Here is a 25,450-nt window from a genome sequence, read left to right as displayed (position 1 = left end):
AGTGGTCTTTGTATGCTGGTAGCATGAAATAATAAATTATGGTATCCCATGTGGCATGTTGGTGCATTCAATGAAGGTCTTGTCATTGTAAGTGGATATTCTACAACCACCAAGAGGTGGAATGAACAAGAAAATTGATGGATTGATTTACAACGTTGAGCATAGGTTAGGTGAGTCGTAATATGCAATGAATTAGAAATATGGCATGATATTGTGAAATTAAAGATTTCTTGCACATGGATTTCACGAAAATAACTGGTATAGGTGAGATGCCTTGTGTGGGTGCACCATTGTGGGTGTGCTTAGTGTAAAACACTTGATGTGATATCTTGTGATTGTGAGTGGACAATTCTCGAGTCAATTGAACATAAGAAGATGGACTTTCTTTGAGGAAGTGATTCCTAAGAGTGACGACTATTTAAAGCACCCAGTTGAACCTTCCTTGAAAGAAATGATTTCTTAGAGTGTGTGACTCTTGTATGAACGATGATCGTGTGTCGGAAAATATTGACTGTGTCGGATGCGTGTCAGAACGTGTCGAAAAACATTGACTGCGTGTTGGAGCATTGATCGCGTGTCCTAAAATATTGACCGCATGTCAAATGCTTGTTAGAGCATGTCATAACATGTCCGTATTCGACATGTGTCTGACACTTTTTTTCTCTTCCAAATGTGTGTGTCGGTGCTTCTGAGGCCACAATATTATCCACTTATGTTCCGATAAGGTTTTGAGTTATCATTCTCATAAAAATAATGTATTCCATTAACCAACATAGCATTTGTATCTCTAGATTAGTTTATTATTTGCTCATCTACCATTTTGCAATCATAGAAATGACCAATTGGACGGTCTTAATCTTCCATCCTTTTGTTTGTCTCGTTAGACGTTGAGAGGGTGTTACTCTTTGTGGTCTTATTGCAAATATTTTTTATTTTATTTTAATTCTTCCATCATTTTAAAGTTGGTATATTTTTGTATATTTTGTTTTATATTTTCTAGTTATCATTATTTTATTGAATTGAAATATTATTAGTGTTCAAATCGTTACATAAATATAATACCCCTATGTAAATTACATTATGCAAATCACACAACTTTATCTTCTTAAACACAAAATTAACACAATATTAAGCGACATGTGGTTATTGGCAATTAATTTATTCAGCTACAACCAACCATGTCCAGGATTTCACAATGCAAGTGCTTTTTAAGGCACACATTTTTATAGACAAAATCCAACATACTTATACTTCCACTCCAAGATTTATAGACCAAACCACAGATTTTAACTCTTACCATATTTGAATAATTTTGAGAAAAATAATAGTGTGAATTTTTTTTTTTACAAACCACAATTTTTTAAAAAAAGAAGAAGAAAAAAGTAGGCTTTATTGCATTAACAAGCACAATTGATTCTAAGAAGAACAAATTATCACCTGACAAGCAATTTTTTTTTATCATAGTCCACACAAATCGTGGCTTGTATTTGATATTTATATTTTTCTTTTTGATAGGCATTATAAAATCCCACCCTAGATTCTTATGGAAGTTGATGATCTCTCTCTTATGGGATATGGAAATTTCTTAAATGCAGCGAATGTATCGAAGTAGGAACATCTTTTTTTTTTAAATAATTTTTTTCATTTAAATCCTTATTTTTCCTTTTTTTTTTTTCTAAATTTCAAAAACTTTCCCCATTTAACAAAGATGTAGGTATCACTAATGTACCAAAGGTTTTTCCATGGGACATGCCTTTTCCTAATATGAAACCTTTTTTTTAAATTTTTTTTTTTTTACAAGGGCCCTGTTAGTCCTCCTTTTGTGAAATGTGGGCTGACCCACTGATAACCCAGCCCTTACCCACACAATTCTGCAACATTTGGGTATTAAAAAAGCCCATTAATTTGAGCCCGGGCCTACAACCCCAATTGACAGCTCAGGAAGTTGAGATTCAAATGAGTGTTCTTGTTTACCTTGGGGATTCGAGGTTCAACTGACAAGGGAAGTAGAGACACATTAACCATTGTTTGGGGGCTGAAACTGAAAACATGCATATGCATGGATTCAGAGCATGGGTTGCTCTACGCTCTATTTCAATTTGTAAATCAAAGTGGCATCATCACCATTCCCATGTAACTTATCTATTATGCTATTTCCTCTCTTCTTACCTTTTCTCTTTCCTAACGCTTTCTTCCTGTTACTGTAGGAAGGTGGAATCCAATTCTCTCGAAATCTCACCACCACAACAACAGGTAATCACTATTCACTCACTTATTGAGCGTTTTATATTACAATTGATTTCAGATACTCTTATCTTTTCAGTTCACCTATCAAATCAATCGTTGCTCAATAATTTACTTTTATTTATTTTTGATAAATGTTGCTCTCGTATTATATGCATTTGTAAATGTATGAATTTGTATATGGGAAAAAGTGTTTCTACTTTCCTGCAATACAACCCTAAATAATGTCGTTTTGGGTGTAGGAAAACAAGAGAAGAAGAAGAAGGATATTTTAGAAATTTTATATTTCTTTTCAAATATTTTGTTTTTTTCTTAAACGAAAAAATGATGTTGTTTTGGAGTTGCATGAGATAATTGTAACCCTCCCAGTAGGAGAAACATTAATCCCTTTGTATATATATTTATTATTGTTATTAACTCGCAGGATGATAGTGTATATTAAAATGCAGGTTCTAATTTTATGGAACCTGTAGTTGGATCATCAATACAAATGCAAATTGTCAAAGCACTGCGCTCCGGTGAGAGAAGAAAAGCTTCAGAATTACTTTTGGATTTTGGTTACAAAAGTCACCCATTAACATCTGATGATTTTGTTGATATTTTCAAGTACTGTGCACGATCTCCTGATCCATTGGTATGCTAAATAACATGGTAACTCAATGTGCTTTTGGTGGATTCCTAAATCCTAAGATCATTCACAAGTTCATTTTTTTAACCCTCCCTTATTTTCTAGGTTTGCAAAATGAATATTTTAAGATTTTTTTGAAGGATGGATTTATAAAATGTATGGATGGAAATAGTGATTCTAGCTGCAGTTCAATTTTATCCTTGACAATTCTACAAATTGATACAATGCCTGTACGACTTCGCTGTGTGATTCTCATCAATGTAATTTCTACTAACTGCACTATTGTCATTAACTTTAACTAACCTAAACAGGTCTAGATAACAACAAATCATATTTACACTGTTTAGTTACAATTAGCAAATAACTGCTGTATGTTCTACTGTGCGCGAGTAAGAAGCATAATAAATTATCCCAAGTTTCCTTTTTGCATGAGTATACCTTTTATTCTTGAAATTCTCTGACCATGAGTTATGAAGGAATATCTTGCGGATGTGAAGTTTATTGCTTCCCCTTTTGATTTGTTGCAGTTTGTTATGGAGATGTGGAGATTAATGGAGTTAAAAGATGTTAGCATGAATTATATATGCTTCGTTCTTATGATGCAGGCCCTATGTAATGGGGGTTACTTGGAAGAGGTAAAATATTAGTTTTTGTAAATAGTATAATTGAGTATATATTTCCTTTACCTTCCTTTCCTTTTTGGGTCTCTTAATGGGAAGAGGGGCAGGGTTAAGGGTATGTTGGTATTGGATAGATCCATTACATTTTCAGGGATTTTAAACAAAAAAAAGATTTTTCTGAAATTACAAATTCATATGTTTCTATTTTTTGTGGTAGCATTAAATTGCAAGTCAAGTGAGGTATATGAGGCAGTCATTAGTGAATCACCTTCATCTTAGCTATAAGATTTTTATTTTTCTACTGTCTTCCTGTTATTTTTTGTTCAGGCCTTTAATATGATGGATTTTCTTGGAGAAAGTCAACGTCTGCATCCACTTCTCCCTTTGTGCAATAGTCTCTTAAGATCCTGCACGGAAATGCAGAGTATAATTCAAGCAAGCAAATGTTTAGACTTGATGGAAAAGCTGATGGTGGGAAAGAGTGAAGTTACATATACTGAGCTTGTCAAGGTGTGAAGATAGAAAGTACTCTTATCATTCTATTATTATTTTTGAAGAGAAAATTTTCTTTCAGTTTGAGAAAAGCATTAAGAGGGTGAGCCTTGAACAGCGATAAAACTGTTCCTTTGTGATTGAAAAGTCATGTGTTCGTATTCGGAAATAGTCTCTTTGCAAATATATATGGGTAAGGCTATGTACAAGGATTGCTCTCATCCCTACTCTCGCTAGCTGGGGTTTAATGGGGAGTGGTTTTTGAGAAAAGCATTATTTGTGATATTCGACAGATTGTAAAGTCTGAAAGCACTTTCATATAAGATGCATGTTCTTAGGAGTACTAGTTACAATATATACTAGTTTGCACTTTGCACCAGGACCAGTTCTTGGCTGCTCTGTATTCCAAATTATCTCTAGATGTTGTTTCATTAGGTGAAACTTCAGTTTTGAGCACTATATTTTGGGCTTCATTGCTGTGTACAGAACAGACATATAATTTAAGGCTTTGTGATCATTATAATCCCCTTCCCAACCTTGGCGTGATTTTGTATATTAAGCTTACTGCTTACCGAAGGAAAACTTATACTTTCCTCATTTCTAAGAGTAGTGATGATTATTAAATGATGGGTGAGGAGGCTTTTCTTTCTTGCCATTGACATCTGCCATCCCTTGACAATGACGAGTTCCCTTTTTGTTTTATTTTTTTCCTTCTACATATGTTTATTGTTTTGTGAAAGGCTTTGTCATGAGGTGGAAGAGGACATATGTTTTTTGTTTTCCCATTGCCATTTGGGATAAACAAATATACTGGCAGTTTCTCATAGTTTTCAATATTTATTATATATTTTCGTTTTTTTATGCTCTGGTTTCTATAATGTCTTTCATTGATACTTCTAATAATGTTTTACATCTGAAACAGAAAAGCATGCTACACATCATTAAACCTTCTCAAAGGAGTGAATATTGGCCGTAAAGGAGTGAATATTTATTATAATTCATAAGAGAGAAATGCTTGCAACCCACTTTTTGACTCTCTTTACAACACTTTATTATTGGGTGAAATCCCATGCTGGCCCCACTAATACAAAGTGGGCCCTGGATGTTTAGTGGGACTAGAATGGGATACCTAATAATAGTGTTAAAAAGTGAATGTCACTTTTCCAAAAAAAAAAAGTGAATGTCAATGAATGTTTTGCTAACATTCCTCGTTTATAGGATAGGAAAGCATCCCTGTTTATATTCTTTGACTAGATTGTCCGTCAGTAGTTTTGTTCTGTTCCTTTGTCTTGTAGAGAGAGGGACAAGGAAATCAGATTTTACGAGTTCATATCCATTGCCTTACAATATGATTCCCCTCTCACTTTTGTCCTTATTCCAGTAATCCATTTGTCTAGAGAAAGTGGATTTAAAACAAAACTTCGAAAAAATAGGCCTATGTATTGCCAACCTACGTAAATGGTCTGGAATCAAGTAAGAACACAATATGATTAATTTATTTCTTTTGCTGTTTTATGAAACATGTTTTGCTGGGTTTGAATGTGTTGGCTTTTATTTATTTTTTTATGCTTTTTATTAATAATATCATTTGTCTTACCCCATTTCTCAGCTTGCAGTTTTGCAGAAAAACTTGCCTGCAGTCCATCTAATTTGGCAGGAGTATATTAAACACTACAGTATGAGTATCCTTCCTCTCCGTAAATTCATTTGGTCATTCACAAGGTTGGGAGATTTAAAATCTGCATATAAAACACTGCAACAAATGGTGTCATTAGCCATTGGGGGAAACATTTCTATTGCTAGAACAGTTAATGGGAAGTTGTATTCTACTAGATTGGACATCCCTGTACCTCTAAATAGAGAGCTAGGCTCAACCGTATTGGACTTGAAGGAAACCAAGCAACCGGACTCTTGTATATGCCCTCCTTCTATGTATTTCCCTGATTCTATTTCTGCAAGTATAGGGCCGCAAATTATTCGCGTGGGAAATAAAAAAGCAAAGAATTCTAAAATAGATGGGCTGAATGGACAAAAACACCCATTGCTTATGAAAATTTTGAGGTGGTCCTTTAATGATATAATACATGGGTGTGCAAAACAAAAGAATTATGCGCTTGCAAGGAAGCTTATGTTACAGGTAGACATTTGACTAAGCTTGTCAATTTTCTTTGTAATGCACCATGTAATACAGGATCTATAGACTTAATTATTTGTTTGCCCAAATATTATAATCATGGAAGGTTCTCTACATAGATTGCCCAAATTTTATGTCAAATTTCAAATTTTCAGATTTCAGGCCCCTAAGATTTCAACCCTAAGATTCCAATTATTGAATGCTTCAAATAGTTGATTCTCAATCACATATGAATATCAGTGTTACTTGTCCCTTTAAGTCTTCCATTCTTAAATTTTTTTAGCATAAATATATTTTTTATGTTTACGGAAATTTAAGAAATTTTATTAATTGCCAACTTCATTTAGATTAATATCTTTAACGTATTAAAGGACCCTTTTCTGTTCAGATGCAAAATTTTGGTTTGCAGCCATCCAGCCATACATATGATGGCATTGTTAGAGCAGTTGTTTCTGGAAGAAGTTTTAGGCATGGCATGCGAGTGGTGAGTTCTATTAAAATCCTTGTGTTTACAGCCACTTGTTTTTGGTATCTTTTATTATTTCTTGAATTTATTCATTGAGCAGGTTGGTATCACTTGGAGTTTCATTTGGAAATTTCAACCACCTAATTTCAGGTCAAATAGACCCTAATTCTAGTGAAATTGGAATTTGAATATGTTTAGAGTGTTATAAATAAAATAGTTTAGTGTAAGGCACAAAGTCTCACATCATGTATTATTCTTCTATATCTCCTTTAGTTATATATTAGTGTCTCTGCCTTGTATCTTAATCATGCGGATTACATCATATGTCTTTTGTTTCCTTCTCTTTTAACATGGTATCGAGAGCTTGACGAGAGACAACCCTAATCCGTGCCTACTCGGTGGCTCACTGCCTATCGGTGGCAAATTTGTTTTCGGAAATCGTGTCATCTTTTCGGTTTTTGGTATCTCCTTCTATGACATCCCTCTGGCACCATTCTCTGTCCTCAAACGCCATCTCAACTTCCGACAATCGTCCCAGATTGTCTGTCGTCCGCCACGTCTCTGGCGAGTCATTGCTGTTGTTCGTCCGTCGTCGACCACTGCGCCAGAGATTTTTCCAGCAAATTTTCGACTGATCGTCCCATTAGTTGGATCGCCTTCTCACGATGGTCATGTCTGTCTAAGACCCAACTTCGACAATCTTGAAACATGCCCCCACACATTGTGAACAGTTGCATCGTTTTCTTTCCTTTGGCGGCACGTGGCAATGCGTGGCTGCTCCATTTCCCCTGTGAGTTGGACAAACTTGGTCGTCCTTCTCTTCAGGTCATGGATATGTGGTTTTCGTGTTGATTGGAGCTTGTTTCGTGGTGTGTGCACTTGTTGACATGTGTTTCTATCTTTTTAGGTTGACCATGGCTGTCTCGCAATCTGGTGGTGTTCCCCATAATGTTTAGAAGCCCAAGGCGTTTGTTCTTAGTAATTACGTTCATGCTCCGTTATGCGTGGACGAGTTCAATGGTTCTAATTATGATTCTTAAGCGTACGATCTCAAACTTTAGCTTGATGCACTGGATTACAACGACCATCTCACCAACATGGATGAGTCTATAGCCGCTACTAAGCTCCCTTGTTTGAAGAAGATTGATGCCCAGTTATGCAGTTTCATCAACTCTACTATTCACCCTTCCCTTAAGAAGATCTTTCGTGCTCATGTTACATGTGAATATGTTTGGCGTCAGGCCAAGGCACTCTATACTAATAACACTCAACATTTCTATGGAGTTTGCCCAAACCTCCCCCCTTCCTTGTTGTCTTGATGGTCCTATGTCTTCCTATTTAGGGAAGGTTCATGACTTGATCCATGATTTCAATGAACTTTTGCCCCCTCGCTGAGGATTGTACTAAGGAACTTGAGCAATAAAACAAATTTTTCATTTTGCTGGCTCTTTATAGCCTAGAAGTACTCTACCAACTATGACTAGATTCTAGGTTTGACCACTGTCCCGACTCTGAACTTTATTTGGTTTACCTTGCTTTGGATTCCCCTTAAGCATGTTGCTAAGCCTGCAATTCTTTCTCTTTCACTGGCTGATACCTCTGCACTTGTATCCAAGGGTTCTGGTCGTGACAACAAGCCTTCCAAGAATTGTCTTCATTTCAGTCATTGTATCAAATCGAACCATATTGTTAATCGTTGTTGGGACCTTCATTGTCCTCCTCACACGGCTCATGTGGCACAAGCCTCTTTTGATTCTCAGTCGTTTGGTATGCCACAATCACCTCTGACTATTTTTATTGATTTCATGAAATGGTATGGGAGTGTCACGCCCTTGGTTTCACTGCCTTTGTTGCACACGAATAATTCTTTTGCTAGTTTCACTCAATCGCAATCTCTTAGTCCTTGGATTCTAGAGTCTGGTGCATCAAATCATAATTCAAGTAATAAGTCTTTATTCACTTCTCTTTCTACGTCTGGTTCCTTGCCCACTATCACCATGGCTAATGGTTCATTGGTCAAATCCCGTGGGATTGACACTTTTCTACTTTTTCCCTCTATATCCATTGATAATATGCTTTATGTCCCTAATTCTCTATTCACTCTTCTCTCCATTAGTCGCTTAACTCGCTCTCTTGACTGTATTATTTCCTTTACTAAAACTTTCATGATTTTGCAGGACCGTAGTTCAGGGAGTATGATTGGCGCTAGATGTGAGTCCAAATGTCCAATAGCCTTTGTTAGTTATCAATTTCATCCTCAGTGTGCTTTGCAGTGGGTTATTCTCTTACCGTTAATGTTCAGTTGGGTCATCATCATCCAAGCCTTGCAAAACTTCAAAAAATGGTGTCACATTTGTCTACTTTATCTAGTTTGTCATATGAGTCTTGTAGGTTAGGTAAACGTACTCGATGTTCGTTTCCCGTATGTGTTAGTTGTTGTGCTTTCTCTCCTTTCACTTTGGTTCCTTTAGATATTTGAGGCTCTAGTCGTACTAATTCTACAATGGGGTTTCAGTACTTTATTATTTTTATTGATGATTACTCTCAATGTACTTGGTTATTTTTTATGGAAAAATCGGTTTGAATTATTTTTTATATTCCAATAGTTTTACATTGAAATACTTACCCAATTTGGTGTTCTTATTTACACTTTTCATAGCGACAATGCCCATGAATATTTATCCTATCAATTTCAGACATTTTTCGTCTCTTACGACATTCTTCACCAAATATCATATTCCCATACACCCTAACAAGACGGGCTGAACGTAAAAGGCGTCACCTTATTGAAACTGCTCAACCCTTTTACTCCATGACCATGTCCTCTTCTACTTTAGGGGTGATGTTGTTCTTAGTTCTTATTGGGTGTTATCTTATCAACACACATGTCATCATTTGTCCTTGATAACCGAGTCTCTCATTCGGTTTTATTTATCCACTAGCCATTGCATTCCCTAGCTCCTCGCATTTTTGGTTCTACTCGTCTTGTTCATGACCTCGGCCTTGGTTTTGACCAATTGTCTACTAAGACCCACATATGTGTGTTTCTTGGTTATACCTGTCACAAAAGGGGTATTGTTGTTACTCTCCCAGTCTTTATCATTATTTTGTCCCGACGGATGTTATATTTGTTGAGTCTGTTCCATACTTTGATTATGCCTCCTCTTCGAATGACTCTGTCTCTCCCCTTGCACCTTTGTCTATTGTATTGGCTGAGTATATACCACCATCGTCACTAGTATCCCCTCCTACTCTAGATGTCTCAGCCTCTTAACAACCCTTACAGTTTTTTCTCCATCAGCTTTGTCCCCCTGTGCCCCTTGCTTGAAACTTTGTTATTGATGAGGTTCCTGTGACCTCTCCTCTGACGTCATCTCCGCTTGCAGCTTTGACCCTGTCCTATGATATTTACATGCCTATTGCTCTTCGCAAAGGTATCCATAGTTCTTGTAATCTCTCACCTCATTATTTTACTTTGAGTTATCATCTCATATCTCCATTGCTTTTTACTTGTCTATCTTCTTTGTCTTTTGTGTCTATTTCTAAGACTCTGATGGAACCCCTTTTTTATAAATCTGAAATTGCAGAAAATATAAAGGAAATACAGAAAATACACACTAAAAGATCTCACTCACTCTCAAGCCAAATACCTAAGCCAAAGAGATCCCAAGAAATCCTTTCCCAAAACCCCACTCCAAATATTCTGAATACATGAATAATAGAAATATCACCCTAAACTTCTATATATACTAATTCCTAATTAATGGGCTTGGTTACTTTATTGAAGGCCCATCAATACTCCCCCTCCAAAATTCACCTTGTCCTCAAGGTGAGGGAAGAGGACATGTAATGTGAGATACACTCCTCCTGGGTCCCATAGCTTGAAGCATATTGACCCCATTATGCTTGAAACTGAAAAATTGCCATTGGAGCCCCTTGTACCATTGAAAATTGTTGTTTCTGTCAGTGCTCTGTTGGCTGGGGTATTTTTGGCTGAAAAACACAAGCTAATTTCAGCTTCCTGAATTGTACACAAAATGTCTCTCAATTCCTTGTTCTTTTGGTTTGGGTTCCTGTAGCTGGCCTTTCCTTTGGCCCAATATTCTTTTTTGCACCAACTCAAATTTCATCACTTCAAGTATTGGGCCCTAGCCCACCAGAATTGCTGAAGCTATGTCAATGGGTAGAATAAAACCCATCTCCTTTTCTTTTAACACAGATTTCTTTTGGGCTTGGCCCATTAGGTCAAAAAAATGATTCAATCCTTGTAATGCCATTTATGCCCCTTCTTCCTTTCTCCCTCTATGCAGCGTTAACTTTCTGCTTTCTCCTTCTTCTTCGTCCTTTTTTTTTTTTTTTTTTTTTTTTCCTTCTGTTTCTTCTCCTTCTTCTGCGATTACTGATCCTTCTTCTTTGATGACTGTTCCTCTTTCTATTTCTTCTTCTGCGTTGATAACAGGCATGGAAACAACCAATAACACCTCTCTATCCTCAGCCCTTTGGCCTAGGCTCATCATACAACTCAAATCAGCCATGGAAACAACCATGAACGCCACTGGTTTTTGCTGCTGCTGCTCTTGTACTTCTTCTTTTTCTGCTTTCACTTCCGCTTTTGATTTTTCTTCGATTTCGTCCGTCTCTTTTTTCTGTAGCTCTTTTTTCTGTAGCGCTGTCATTGTCTCTTCTTTGCTGATTTTTGTTTCTTTTTCTACTGCCTCTACTGCTGCATCTTCTTCCTCTGCACTGTTATTTCTTTTTTCTTCTTTTTTTTCTGTTTCTTCTTCCTTTTTTTTTGGATTATTTGAGACTACAACCTCATCTACTATATAGATCTCAGGTATATACCTCTTTATAAATGCTCTATCAAAGCTCTGCCAACTTACATGGGGACTGAGCACACTCCAATGTTTGTACCAGCTGAGAGCACAACCTCTCAACCCCTTCACAGCCTCTTTCAACATATCAGCTTTTGGAATTTGGTTTGCTTGAAAATGTTGTTCAAGCCCGAGCAACCATCCCCAAGCTTTCATTTCATCTTCGCCTCCATAAAATTTTGGAACCATTGTATTAGATCTGGATCGGTTGCTCAATTTTTTTTTTTTTTTTTTTTTGAATCTGGACCAGAAAGCACCTCCGGGATCGAAGATGCTCTGATAGCAAATTGATGGAACCCCTTTTTTATAAATCTGAAATTGCAGAAAATATAAAGGAAATACAGAAAATACACACTAAAAGATCTCACTCACTCTCAAGCCAAATACCTAAGCCAAAGAGATCCCAAGAAATCCTTTCCCAAAACCCCACTCCAAATATTCTGAATACATGAATAATAGAAATATCACCCTAAACTTCTATATATACTAATTCCTAATTAATGGGCTTGGTTACTTTATTGAAGGCTCATCAGATTCTAATTGAGACCGTATCACATTCTTGATGGCGACAGGCTATGTTTGACGAGATATGTGCCTTTCAGAGCAGTGGTACTAAGGATTTGGTTCCTCTTCCCTTTGGGAAATCTGTTGGTTGCAGGTGGATCTATGCTGTTAAGGTTGGTCCTGATGGTCAAGTGGACCATCTCAAGACTCAGTTTGTGGCTAAAGGATACAATTAGGTGTTTGGCCTGGATTATGGTGACACATTCTCCCCTGTGATGAAAATGACTTCAATTCTCCTTTTCTTTAGTATGGCAGCTATCCGTCGCTGGCCTCTTTTCCTCCATTGCAATTTTGCTTAAGAAGTCTATATGGAGCAGCCTCTGGGTTTGTTGCTTAGGAGGAGTCTAGTTTAGTTTGTCGTCTCTACAAGTCTTTATATGACATCAAACAGTCTTGTAAGATTTAGCACTGTTATTAAACGGTTTGGCTTGACTCAGAGTGAGGCTGACCACTTAGTATTCTTTCATCACTCAGTCTCAGGATCCATTTATTCGGTGGTGTATGTTGACGACATTGTCATTATAGGTAATGATCATCATGACATTACTTAGGTAAAGCATTTCAGCCATCATTTTCAGACAAAAAATGTTGTTAAACTTTGATATTTCTTAGGGATACAGGTGGCCCACTTCGATATTGTGATCTATTGAATGCAAAGCCATTTGACACTCCTATAGATCCAAATGTCAAGCTTCTCCCAAACCAGAGGGAGCCGTTTTCAAATCTACAAAGGTATAAAAGATTAGTTGGAAAGCTGAACTACCTCACAATCATTCGACTAGACATCTCATTTGCGGTCAATGTAGTGAGTCAGTTTCGGAATTCTCCTTGTGAAGATCTTTGGAATGAAGTGATTCATATTCTCAAGTACATCAAAATAGCTCTAGGGAAAGGTTTCTTCTATGGAGACAGAAGTCATATTAGAGTTGTGGGATACTCAGATGTTGATTAAGGAGATCCACCTTTTGGATACTGTGTATTGGTTGGAAATAACTTAGTTTCCTGGAAAAGTAAGAAACAATGTGTGTTTGTCAGATCGAGTGCTGAAGCAGAGTATCATTCCATGGCCACAATCACTTTTGAACTTATCTAGCTAAAACAACTGCTTAAGGAACTGAAGTTTGGAGAGACTGAAACAACAACACTTATTTGCGATAAACAAGTTGCTTTGCATATTGCCTTCAATTCAGTGTTTCATGAAAGAACTAAGCATATTGAAATAGATTGTCACTCTATCAGAGAGAGTCCTTTCAGGAGAGATCATCGCACATTCGTCAACTCAAATGATTAACTGACGGATGTCTTCACTAAGTCTTTGAGAGGTCCTCAAATAGATTACATATTAACAAGCTTTGCGCATACTATTTATATGCTCGAGGTGGAGGGGAAATCGAGAATGTAGTAAATAGAATAGTTTAGTGTGAGCGACAAAGTCCCGCATAATGTATTATTCATGTGTAACTCCTTTTATTCAGTTATATATTAGTGCATCCGTTGAGTATCTTAATCATGCAGATTACATCATATGCCTTTTGTTTCCTTCTCTTTTAATAGAATATGATATCTAGTGTGGCGTAGAGCTCTATGACCTTGTGCGTGCTGAAACTCATCTTGATTAAAGATAATATATTATTTTCATATAATTTGCAGCTAGAAAAAATGCAGCAGAAGAATTTGAAGCCATATGATCCAACTCTAGCTACACTTTCAATCAGTTGCAGCGAAGCAATGCAACTAGATTTAGCTGAGGCTTTGCTGAATCGGATTTCTAAATGTCTATATCCACATCCTTACAATGCTTTGCTAGCATCATGTGATGCACTGGTGAGCTCAAATATGAAACTTCAAAACAAAATTTGTCGTTTTTACCATTTTATTGTTTGCAAGACTAAAATTAGTTCACCTTAAAACATATCTAATTTTGATGTTTTTGTGTTGAGAGAAAAGGACCATAGAGAAACCCTAAAATATGTGAATGAGTCGGTGCATTACACTTTCTTTGGCATCCTATTTATATTACTGAATAATATGGTAGCGCAAGGTGAAGTACTATAGTACAATAATTAATGTACATAAAATGTAAATAAGGAAACTATTTTGTTGGTATATGTAAAAAACCTATTTAATCCAAAAATTGAAGTTGTTAAGTGATATGATTTTATATTATACTATTCCTTAACACACACCCTTACACGCCAAGATCCTTATAGGATATATAAAGAACCACTTCAACCCAAAACCTTAAGGTGTTAGGTGAGGGTTTTTTTAATGGTTTATATTATTTTTTAACACACCTTCTCACGCAAAAGCCCTTTGGGCTTGAAGCATGGATTATTGCATAGGCCCAATTTTTGGTCTATCTTATGCTTATTTAATTCCACAAGTGGGGGGCGGTGAGGATCAAACTCGTGACCTTGTGGTTAAGGAAGCTTTGATACCATATAAAGAACCAATTCAACCCAAAAGTTTAAGCTGTTACGTGAGAGCATCTTTAATGGTTTATATTATACTCTAACATGTCCCCTCACACAAGAGCCCATTGGGCTTAAAGAGTGGATAATGCATCAGGCCCAGCCTACTTGTGCTAAGAAAATTCCACAAGAGAAAATGGAGGGCGGTGAGGATCGAATCCGGGACACCGAGGCTCTGATACCATATAAAAAACCACTTTAACCAAAAACTTTAAGGTGTTGGGTGATGGTCTTTTTAATGGTTTATATTATTTTTTAGCAGGATAGAAGTGTGGACAATTTACAGGACCACCACACCAAGAGTCCTTTTTTTAGGGTTTGAAGCAATGACAATTTATACAGGCCCACTAAACCAAAAGCCATTTTTTAGGGTTTGAAACATGGAAATTAAACTTTTTATTCAAAGAAAAGAAGATTGGGGGCGGCAGGAATCAAACTCTAGACCCTTGTATCATAGAAGCTCTAAAACCAACTTGAAAGGAGAAAACTAAAATACTATTGCTTATGTACAAAGGGTTACAGAATATATAGAGACTAATGTGCCGAAGAAATGAAACTAATAACTATATTGAGGAAACACTAATTCTAGTTAATAAATACATGAATTATAAATGTTGACAACACTATCGATATTTCTATATATATTTCTACACACTGGATAATTTTCTTGTACGGTTAATAATTTTGGGGTCTTCAATCAATGAATGCCCTTTTATTACTATTATGTAATTGATTATTGTTTGTTTGGCTTGGATTTGTTGCTATGGCATATTAAATAAGTCATTTTTTTATCAATAGGCTGCATGATAGAGCACCAATTAGGATGAGGAACTGAATTTATAACTGAACTATCTCTCGCAAGTCCGACCCTCTTAGTTGCCCTTAGATTTTATAAATGGCTTACATTTTATTTATCTAATCAAAATTTGCAGAATCAGCCTGAACGTGCTGTGCGAGTGTTCGCCAAAATGAAGCAGATTAAAGTTTTACCTAATATCAGGACATACGAGCTTTTATTTTCGTTATTTGGTATAGTAAATGCCCCATATGAAGACGGTAATATGCTGTCACAGGTGGATGCTGCTAAAAGAATAAATGCTATAGAAAGGGATATGGCCAAAAATGGCATTCAGCATAGTCATCTTTCAATCAGAAACTTGGTAAGTTAAATTCATGTTTCCTTTTTGCACATAACTTAATGATGACGTAATTTCCTGAGTTCCTTCTACTTGAATTTTAAAAGAGGGTGGTGGTGGTAATCAACCGAGTAGTCAATAACATGTCCTGGGATTCAATTAACGTAAAACAAAATGTTTTGTTACTAGAGTGTGGATTACTTAGACCCCTCTATGTCAAAATCATGCTTATCTTGTTTGCCTATTCTGTTTAGTAATTAAGATGTAAACCCAAGGATGGAAGGAAATGGAGGAATGCCTTAGGTGTTATTTGTGATTGAAGGTGCCTCTTAAAGTCAAAGGAAAATTTTAATAAATAGCCCACAAGTCGAGTAATGCTTTGTAGTAATGTTGGGTAGCAAAGTGCCAACAAGAGCATAAAAGCTAAGAGTTGCAGAGATGTGAATGTTGCAGTGGATGAATGGACAAACGAGAAAAGATAAAATTAGGAATTAAAGTGTTATGGAGAAAGCTGGACTAACACATATTGAGGATAAAATGACACAATCTTGCCTAAGATGGTATGGTAATTGATGGGCCTCTCAAATCCTATGGCAAAGTCTACACACGCAAGGCCCAAAAAGGAGGAGCTGAAGACAAAAGGGAGTCAGTTAGAGGAGGGAACACGTGGCAAGCTATCAATGGAGAGGGCGAAATTGGAGAGGGAGGCAGGGAAGGTTCAGGGGATATTAGTCAGTTAGGAAAAGAGGGGGAGGTGTGAAGAATATTGTAGAGGAGTGTGGGTAGTAACAGTGTGACTGCAAGGTGTAGTCCACTGTGTTTCTTCTCCAATAGGATAGTCCATTGGGAGGAATTAGTCATTATCGTTGAGTCTCTTAATTTTTGTTATTACTTGTTTACTGTCATGAGTTGTATCACTGATGAAGTGTATGATCCTTACTTCCATTAATAAAATTGTTTTTCTTCATTGAGATTGCTGTTGAATTCTCTAATTACTGTAATTATTTCTCTTGAAAAGCCTGGTGCCAACAGTAATGTGAGGAGAGGAACAATAAAGGCCCCAATAAGAAGAGTTGATCAGATGGAGGATGACCCTATAAACAGAAGTAGAGGAAGACAAAGGAAAACTCTGAAGTGAAACAATTAAAAAGACCTTGATTTCAAAAACTTGCTTTTTGGTAGAACACAATCGTATCATTTGTCCATGTAGCCAATGTAGCCAACCTCCCGTAGTACAAAATGGATTTTGCTGCTGTCATTTTTGTTGCTGTCATTGTAGTTTTGTGTATTAAATTATTAATTTCTTCCAGCTTCCTCCATACACACGCACACACACTTGTGTGAGAGCATGCTAATGAAAGGTCGACTTAAATTGCTAACGTTATGATTGAGAGTTTGATGTTTAATTGCTCTCCAAGCTGGGTTAGATAGGGACAGGATTGGTATCTTGTCCATTTACATTGCTTATGACTTGGCTATGACCTTTGGTTCTTTTCAGTTGAAAGCCCTTGGACAAGAAGGGATGATGAGGGAGCTGATCCAGTATTTACACGTGGCAGAGAATCTTTTTATTTATAGAAACCCTTCGTTGGGAACAGATATGTACAACATAGTGTTGCATTATCTTGTTGAAGCCAAAGAAGTAAGTGACTTTTACACCGTTACTTCTCTATTTTGACAACCTGCTTTGTGATGTAGGACAGTCCAATAGTACTCATCTTGGCATGCTACTTCCCTGATTGATAAATCACGAGTAGTTCTTTGATAAACAAACCTGGAGTGCTCCTCCGTCTCAAGTTTCCAGTACTATCTGAATGAAATGAAATATCTATAATCAATTATATGCAAAAGTTTGAATTACATAAGGCACCTAAAGGGTATTTATAACCTATAAGTAATAAAATCCTAGATAAATCATAATGCCAATCAAATATAAATTCCTAGAAAATACTAATTAATATAAAATCCCTAAAAATAATGAAGATCTCTTAAATAAGAAGAAATTCTAATAATTACATAATAATTCCTAAATAACACAAAAATCCTTCAATATATGCTCCATTCTACATCATTTTACCCCTTTGAAAGAACTCATCTCCGGAGAGTTAAACATATTAACTTGAAAGGAGAAAAATTGAAATATTATTTGCTTGAGAAAACAAGTACAAGGGGTCGCAATATTTATAGAGAAACTAAATGGTCAAAAGGAATAAACCTATATCCTAAATATAATCTGGCAAATAAAGGAAACAAATAATTACAGATATTTTTCATATTTACGACATTTCCCCTCAAGGAAGGAGCTTGGGGAAGTAGAGAATGATTCGGAGGTATGGGTAATGGTAAAGTAAGACTCGGGCTCAAAGAAGAAAATTGATGAAGCTTCATAATTGTTCTCCCCCTAAAGGTGAAGATGAGGGGAAAATGACTCAGATTCATGGAAAGTTACACCCATTGAGACAAAAAACTAACAACTTGGAGGAAGATAATATTTGTATCCCTTTTTGTTGGGATCATCGCCAAGGAAGATACATTTAATAGCTCAGTGGTCCAATTTACTCTTATGTTGTTTATGAATATGGATGAAGGCAATACACCCAAAAACTTAAGGCTTAAGACTCTGCATAACTGGAGCAGAGGGAAAGGAGGTCATGGAATGAATAAGACTTATATGGTCAAGAATCTGGGAGGGTAAGCAGTTGATCGGATAAGCTACAGTTAACACAACTTCTCCCTAATAAGAGTTGGGTATAGATGTTCAAAAGAGTAATGCTCTGGTGACTTCAAGTAAATGGCAATTTTTTCGCTCAGCAACTCCATTCTGCTGAGGGGTGTCCACACTTGTAAGTTCATGAACCATTTCTTTATGTTTAATGAATTTGGAAAGGCGTTGGTTTACATACTCTGTATCATTATCTGATCTCAAACGTTTAATACCTTTTCGAAATTATGTCTCAATCATATGATAAAATTGGATGAACAACTGTGGTACCTTTGACTTGTCTTTCATGAAAAATATCTAGGTTACCCAAGTACAATCATCAATAAAAGAAACAAATTGTTTCGAACCAGAAACATTAAGAACCTCAAAAGGACACCAAGCATCAGAATGTATAATAGCTAAAGGTTCAATACTTTTTATTGCACTAGAATGAAAAAGTACATGATATCACATTGGAAAGATTGAATCAGCTGTGACATAAATAAAGACAGAAACATAGACTTAAGTAGATTAAATGAAGGGTGCCCAATCGCTTATCATGAAGCCTAATTAGAGATTCTGGAGTAGACTGACAACAAGTCATCAATATTTGATCCTTAGTCCCATTTGCAGCAAATTCTAGAATGAGAGAATACAATCCACCCTGCTCCTTAGGCAACGCCAATCATCTTCCCTATGGTGAGATCTTGAAAAGCATGGTGAGTAGGAAAAAAGTTTAGTGTACAATTGAAATTTTTAGTAAGTTTATGTATGGAAAGAAGATTGGTGGAGAGTTAGGGAAGATAAAGAGCATTTTTCAGATGTAAGAAAAGTTGACTTCGAATGTTGCTAGAACCTGCAACTGATGCGTGAGAGCCATCAACTATGATTATAGTATGAGTACCAACAGTAGGATAATAAGAGAGAAATAGGTTAGCGCAGCAAGTTATATGATTAGTAGCACCAGAATATACAATTCATGAATTTTGAGATCAATGAAAGAGGCGATAAAAGATTGAGTACTTGTGTTCTTATCGGTCATAGCCAAAGAACCAGTCCCATGGGGATTACTGAGAAAATAAAAAATAGTTTGAAGCTGCTCCAATTCAACAAGGCGAGTAGTAATGAATTCATTAGACATGCGTGTGCCCTCACTAGGAGTTATCATGTCCAATGAGGTCATATGAGCCTAGCCATGTGGGGCTAATCTACCGAGCTTCTCCAAAATCTGTTATTTCCCATGGAAGCTGTAAAGAACCAATTCAACCCAAAAGCTTAAGCTGTTGGGTGAGGCTACATTAATGGTTTTATATATCTCAACACGCCCCCTCACACGAGAGTCCACTGGGCTTGAAGGGTGGACAATGCACAGGCCCACCTACCTGTGCGAACAAAGAAATTCCACTAGAAAGAAAGTGGGGGCGGTGAGGATCGAACCCGGGACACAAGGCTCTGATACCATATAAAGAACCAATTCAACCCAAAAGCTTAAGCTATTAGGTGAGGCTACGTTAATGGTTTTATATATTTCAACAACCCCAAAAGCTAGCTTAAAGGGTGGGAGTGCCCAAGGCCTTATAAACTCCACATTAGTTGCACATACAACCAATGTGAGACTATATATCACAACACGTCCCCTCACACGAGAGCCCATTGGGTTTGAAGAGTGGAAGATGCAACAGGCTCTGCCTACTTGTGCTAAGAAAGTCCACAAGAAAAAGTGGGGGGCGGCGAGGCTCTGATACCATGTAGAGAACCAATTCAACCCAAAAGCTTAAGCTGTTGGGTGAGGCTACATTAATGGTTTTATATATCTCAACAGAAGCAATAATTCTGATGTAAAGTGGGAAGATCATTTGGATTGAGAGGAACAATTGGTTGCATAGCAAACACTGTATTGTGGAATGGTCAATAGTACTGTCAACGTCCGACATAGTGCTAAATGGACGAAAAAGGAGTGATTAGTCAAAAAAATATAAAAAAATAAAAATAACACACGAGGGTGGATAATTACCAATGAAATCTTCGTCGACCCCAATCAGCAATGGGAAGACTAGATCTTAGCAATAGGGGTCCAAGAGAACCAAGAAAACATTGAATCTTGATGCGAAAATTACAAACCCACAACCCAAAAGATGTCCATTGAACAAAGCAATGGCAGACCTGAAAAGAGGAGGCCTAGGTAACCCCTTCTTTTCTTTGTTGATGGCGAAAGGCCGCCGAAAAATGCCGCACGCAATGGTAGAAGTGCTCTTTGAAGGATAGTCCCCTTTAAAAAACAAACGTAGAGTGCTTTTTTTTATGGAGGAGTGCTCATCCAACTCAAACAAAATATCAATAATCAATTATGCAAAAGTTTGAATTACATAAGGCACCTAAAAGGTATTTATAACCCTAAAATAATAAAATCCTGGATAAATCATAATCCCTTATAAATATAAAATGCAAGATAAATCCTGATAATTCCTTATTAAATATAAAATCCCTAAAAGTAATGAAAGATCTCTTAAATAAGAGGAAATTCTAAAATTCTAATAATAACATAATAACTTAAAATAACACAATAATCCTTCTATATGCTTCTCCATTGTAGATTAACATGTCTTGCTGGAATATAATGTAAAAGAATCACTTCAACCCAAAACCTTAAAGTGTTGGGTGAGGCCCTTTTTAATAGTTTATATTATTCTCTAACATATCTCCTCACGCAAGAGCCCTTTGGGCTTGAAGCGTTGATATTGCATAGGCCCAATTTTTTTTATTTTTACTTTTGGTTTACCATATGCTTATTTTATTCCACAAGTAGGGAGCGGTGAGGATTGAACTCGGGACCTTATGGTCACTGAAGCTCTGATACCATGTAAAGAACCACTTCAACCCAAAACCTTAAGCTGTTGGGTGAGGGCCTTTTTAATGGTTTATATTATTCTCTAACATATAATGTTTTCCACTTGATATGCAGTGTCACATGGCAATTGAAATTTTCAAAAAGATGAAGTTATGTGGCTGCCATCCTGATTCCGAAACATACAATATAATGATTGACTGTTGTAGCGTCCTAAGTTGTTACAAATCTGCTTCTTTGCTGATTTCGGTGATGATACGTGAAGGGTTTTGTCCAATGACTTGTACATATACTACTCTCATTAAGGTTATTTTTGTTTAACCTCTGATAATGTTTTCCAAATTATTACCATTTTGTCAAAGTTTTGGCATTTGTACTTGTTTTATATGATGAGAGTAAAATGCACAGGTTCAGGATTTTAAAGTAACTTAATGAACTTCCTAATCCCCTTCCACAAGTCAAGTAGTCAACCTGCAAGTACAAATGCGCCAATCTGGTGTGACATATTTCTATTGGTACATAATTTGTGCAGCATATAGGGGGTTTACTAAATAAATTTTTTTTTTTTTGAAATGATACTTCAGGAGTCTTTCTGCAGTTCTCTCCTGAGTTACATTCCTCATGCTCATAGTGTACAATATTTGAAGCATTTATTTTTTCTTATAACTTTGGACATATTAGGCTGGATGGAGTTTGAACATACAAAACCCACTAAATCTTTGCTCATATATGTAGTGGCTAAAGTATTGGCTTCAAAATTTGTTTCTTACTACCCAAGGAAAGCATAGTTGTTCTTCTGGATCATCTGGTTTTGGTTCATCTTGACCTTATTGCCCATTTTACTGCTTATCTTGTCCTGAGAAGGAATTAATTTACCAGCAAAATGTTGCAAAAATTACAGGAATTTGCAGCTGAATTCTGATCATTATGCAAATTGAGTTATAAGTTATAACTGATGCATGTATCATATATTGTACACTGCCCATTGCGTGCATGCTGATATCTTAATTCTTTGTTCATGTGTTGCCATGATGTCCGTCTTACAATTTATAGATTTATTTTTTGAGCTCTGTGTCCAACTTGATACTGAGCTTGTTTGCTTCAGATTTTGTTGGAAAATGAGAACTTTAATGAAGCCCTGAATCTTTTCGAACGAGTTAGATTGGATGGCATCCAACTTGATGTACTATTGTTTAATACATTTCTTCGAAAAGCATGTTACCAGGTACTATGTCTTTCATATTAATATCTTTCTGTATAGAAGGGGGATAAAAGGTAGAAGAAAAAGAATCTGTTTCAAACTCGTATATATGATTAAGAAATGAGTAATGCTAGGCAGCCAGAAAATTTTATAGAATTCAGCCAAAATTTGTCAAGATTTAAGGATGGTTGTTGGATAACTCGAAAGTGATAGGGGTCACTCGTCCATCCAAGAGTCAAGAACAATGCCAGCTCATTCTATAAAAAATTATGGCTAATCTAGTATTTTTCTTAAGGAACTGCAAATGTTCTGCTATAGTTACCATGTTTCATGTTGGATAATGGTTATAATTTCTTCACACTTCGCTTGCTAGTCCTTGGTATCCGGGGGAAAAAACAAGTTTCTAGTTTTCTACCCTGATGAAAAGTCTAATTGTGCTTGCTTTCTTCCTTTTTAAAGGAAAATTTAGAGTATGACCTAATTTTTTTGTCTTATAATTTCTTCCATGAATTAGGGAAGGATTGACGTAATTGAGTTTATTGTGGAGTGTATGCACCGAGAGAAAATTCAGCCTAATCCAGCAACATGCGGCTATGTCTTCTCTGCATATGTAAACTCTGGTTTTCACAATACCGCAATTGAAGCATTGCAAGTTTTAAGTTTGCGTATGATGTCTATAGATGGCAACATACTTAGACAGAAGAAAAATTTTGTGGATGAATTCATCCTTGCTGAAGATTTGGCTGATGAGTCACATATACTTAAATTATTTGAAGATTCTGAAGATGTACTTGTAGTTGGGTTGTTGAATTTAAGATGGTCTGTTGTAGTTGGATTCCCAATCTGCGAATCAGCTGATCAAAGCCTATGGGCTAAAAGACTCGAATTACAATTCCTTAAGAAGAGGCTAGTGGGTAGTTCCTTAAGAGGAGAGCAATTGTGAGCCTTTTTGTTCTATCAAGATACCCTCTTGTGGATACAGTTGCTTGATGGTTTTAATGGAGACAATCTCCTTGGTTATTGAACTGTGTTATACATACGATAAACAGGTTATGCTGCTACATGTGAATTTTCTTTAGGGAAGCCTCCATAAAAGGTTGGGGTTTCAGTATTGGGGAAACACACGAAGACGCTAATATCATGTCTGGTGTCAAGTGTTGACATTGTCCTTGCTGCAGCATTGCGCAGGTGATCAAATTTTCAAAGATATTTTAGGGGACAAGTTCTGATCATTTTGGAAGATGCTGAAGTTCTCTGATATGTATTATTATGTATTTTTAGCCAAATAACAAAAACAATAAATTGTCAAATTAATAATATATGATTATGACCAACTATTTGAGATTTATTTGGTGACACTTGTTTTTACTATTTATTCAACGTCTTTTATTTTGTTGACACTTGTTTAATGATTTATTTTTACGGACATAACCACACGTTTCAAGAAAACATAACCATCCGTTACATGTCTGAGATACAGAATAATTATCTGTCATGGGGACGGTTTATTCCCATGAGTTTAAAAATTAAATCTATAATCAGTGTATAACTACACATTATTAAAAGTAAAGTATTTCACTTCACACACAACACCATATATAAAAACTAAATATTGTCATGATACTATTGATTGGTATGGTCAACCGCTTAACATTCATTTCATACCTTCCGAAGTTGCAGGAAGCTTCTAAAACCATCACAAGTTGCATAAAAGGGTATCATAAAATGATTGCAAAAATTAATGAAGGAGAAAGAGAAAGTGATACAACACTTACAGTGGTAACTGTTACCGCATAAAACTGAGAGGGCAGTGTTCCAATCATATTTGTCACTGTTTGTCGCATTGCATCCACAGTGACATGGAAAATCAATCAACTAACAGTGATGAGTAGCATGTTGATCAGAACACATTGGTAATTTGTATCGTAGCGGTAGTTAGAAAACAACATGCATGTTGAGGTGCTCCTTCAACAAACTATTTCATAAGTTGTTTGTGAAGCACGTTAAGGAGAACAAGCTCGAACAAGTTCTTTTCAACTTTCAATAATAAAGATCTTATAATAACTGCACTTAAAAAAAAATGTAAATGTATAAAATAGTTATGATTCACAAATTTATAAATTATTATTTAAATATTTGTAATTTATAAAATTTTAGATTATTACCGGAACACCCTATCTGCAACCGGTGTATTATCTCTTTACATGGTATTAAGCGCAACACAATTAAGTAATAGAACATAATCTATACTTATAAATATCACAATTACACTTATGTAAATTTGTGAACTAACTTTTTCATTTCTTACATATTGCATTATACTCCATTTAATTATGAAATAAAATGTGCATGACATCCTTTTTGTTCCCTAGCACTGATTCTGAGATGAAACAATTTTTGTTTGATTTTGTGTCTTAGAAGAGTTCTAAATCAGAATTACGTTTGTAATCATATTTTATTTTTATTTCGAGAATCAAAATTACATTTATTAACATATTTTTTTATTTTGAGAATTAGAATTACGTTTGATAACACAATACAACCGAAGTGCTTGGCCAATAAATGTGGTTGTCGGCATAGATGGACAAGAGATAAAGAAAGAGATGGATGGTCGGTGAGATGGATGGCCAATGAGATGTTGTGGCTTGCAAACGATTGTGCTTGGTCGGCAGGGTTAATGACGGGATGATGGAGGAAGGCGATGATTACTTTGGCGGAAGGAGAAGGGAGATGGCTGGGTCGGTTGTGAGAGACTTGCTTATGGGTCAGTGGTGGGTGTTTTGTAGATTCAGCGGTGGTGGAGGCTAGTGGTCGAATGGTTGGGGTTTTGGTAGGATTTGGTCGGACGAAATTGGTGGTGGCCGAGGAGGTTTGTGGCGGATAAGATGGTATTTGGGGTTTCAACCAAAGGTGAAACGGTGATATGCGAACGGGAATGGGGTTTGTCATTGGTGGTTTGGTTGGGCACGGTGGTGGATATGTGGTTCGCCGATGAAGATAAGAGGTGATGGCTGGCTTCTATGGTGGTTGTGGAGGTCGGTGGTTGTTGGAGGTGAAAGACAACGGGGGTTGCT

The 25,450-nt window shown here is 36.4% G+C and overlaps 1 protein-coding gene across 5 annotated transcripts; it reads left to right on the top strand.

Moving 5' to 3' along the window:
• The first annotated feature begins 1,995 nt into the window (after positions 1-1,995).
• On the top strand, positions 1,996-23,727 carry LOC133301000 (pentatricopeptide repeat-containing protein At1g76280). Of its 5 annotated transcripts, XM_061500593.1 has the most exons (14): positions 2,115-2,133; positions 2,208-2,253; positions 2,694-2,762; positions 2,852-2,895; positions 3,400-3,507; positions 3,820-4,002; positions 5,594-6,121; positions 6,507-6,602; positions 13,673-13,846; positions 15,426-15,653; positions 17,128-17,271; positions 21,293-21,481; positions 22,281-22,400; positions 22,891-23,727. In XM_061500593.1, exons 4-14 carry the CDS (start codon positions 2,881-2,883, stop codon positions 23,317-23,319), a joined length of 2,214 nt encoding a protein of 737 aa, XP_061356577.1. In that variant the 5' UTR covers positions 2,115-2,133; positions 2,208-2,253; positions 2,694-2,762; positions 2,852-2,880; the 3' UTR covers positions 23,320-23,727. The 5 variants fall into 5 exon arrangements, with proteins under 5 accessions (XP_061356576.1, XP_061356575.1, XP_061356577.1 ...); XM_061500592.1 differs by having other exon boundaries at positions 1,996-2,133; positions 2,718-2,878; XM_061500591.1 differs by having other exon boundaries at positions 1,996-2,133; positions 2,694-2,878.
• The last annotated feature ends 1,723 nt before the right edge of the window (positions 23,728-25,450 follow it).

The sequence above is a fragment of the Gastrolobium bilobum genome, unplaced genomic scaffold, assembly GCF_033153095.1.
Source record: "Gastrolobium bilobum isolate Gb01-03AN ecotype WA unplaced genomic scaffold, APGP_CSIRO_Gbil_v1 utg26659, whole genome shotgun sequence".
Classification (NCBI taxonomy): Eukaryota; Viridiplantae; Streptophyta; class Magnoliopsida; order Fabales; family Fabaceae; genus Gastrolobium; species Gastrolobium bilobum.
Note: the sequence above shows the minus strand (reverse complement) of the source record. Positions and strands in the feature narration are given on the sequence as shown.

Bases quoted from the DNA above. Each gene is read 5' to 3' on its own strand.
- LOC133301000 (XM_061500591.1), top strand. From the start codon at position 2,050: ATGCATATGCATGGATTCAGAGCATGGGTTGCTCTACGCTCTATTTCA. The intron at 2,134-2,207 runs GTAACTTATCTA...CTGTTACTGTAG, and splicing joins GGCATCATCACCATTCCCAT to GAAGGTGGAATCCAATTCTC. The intron at 17,272-21,292 runs GTAAGTGACTTT...CTTGATATGCAG, and splicing joins ATCTTGTTGAAGCCAAAGAA to TGTCACATGGCAATTGAAAT.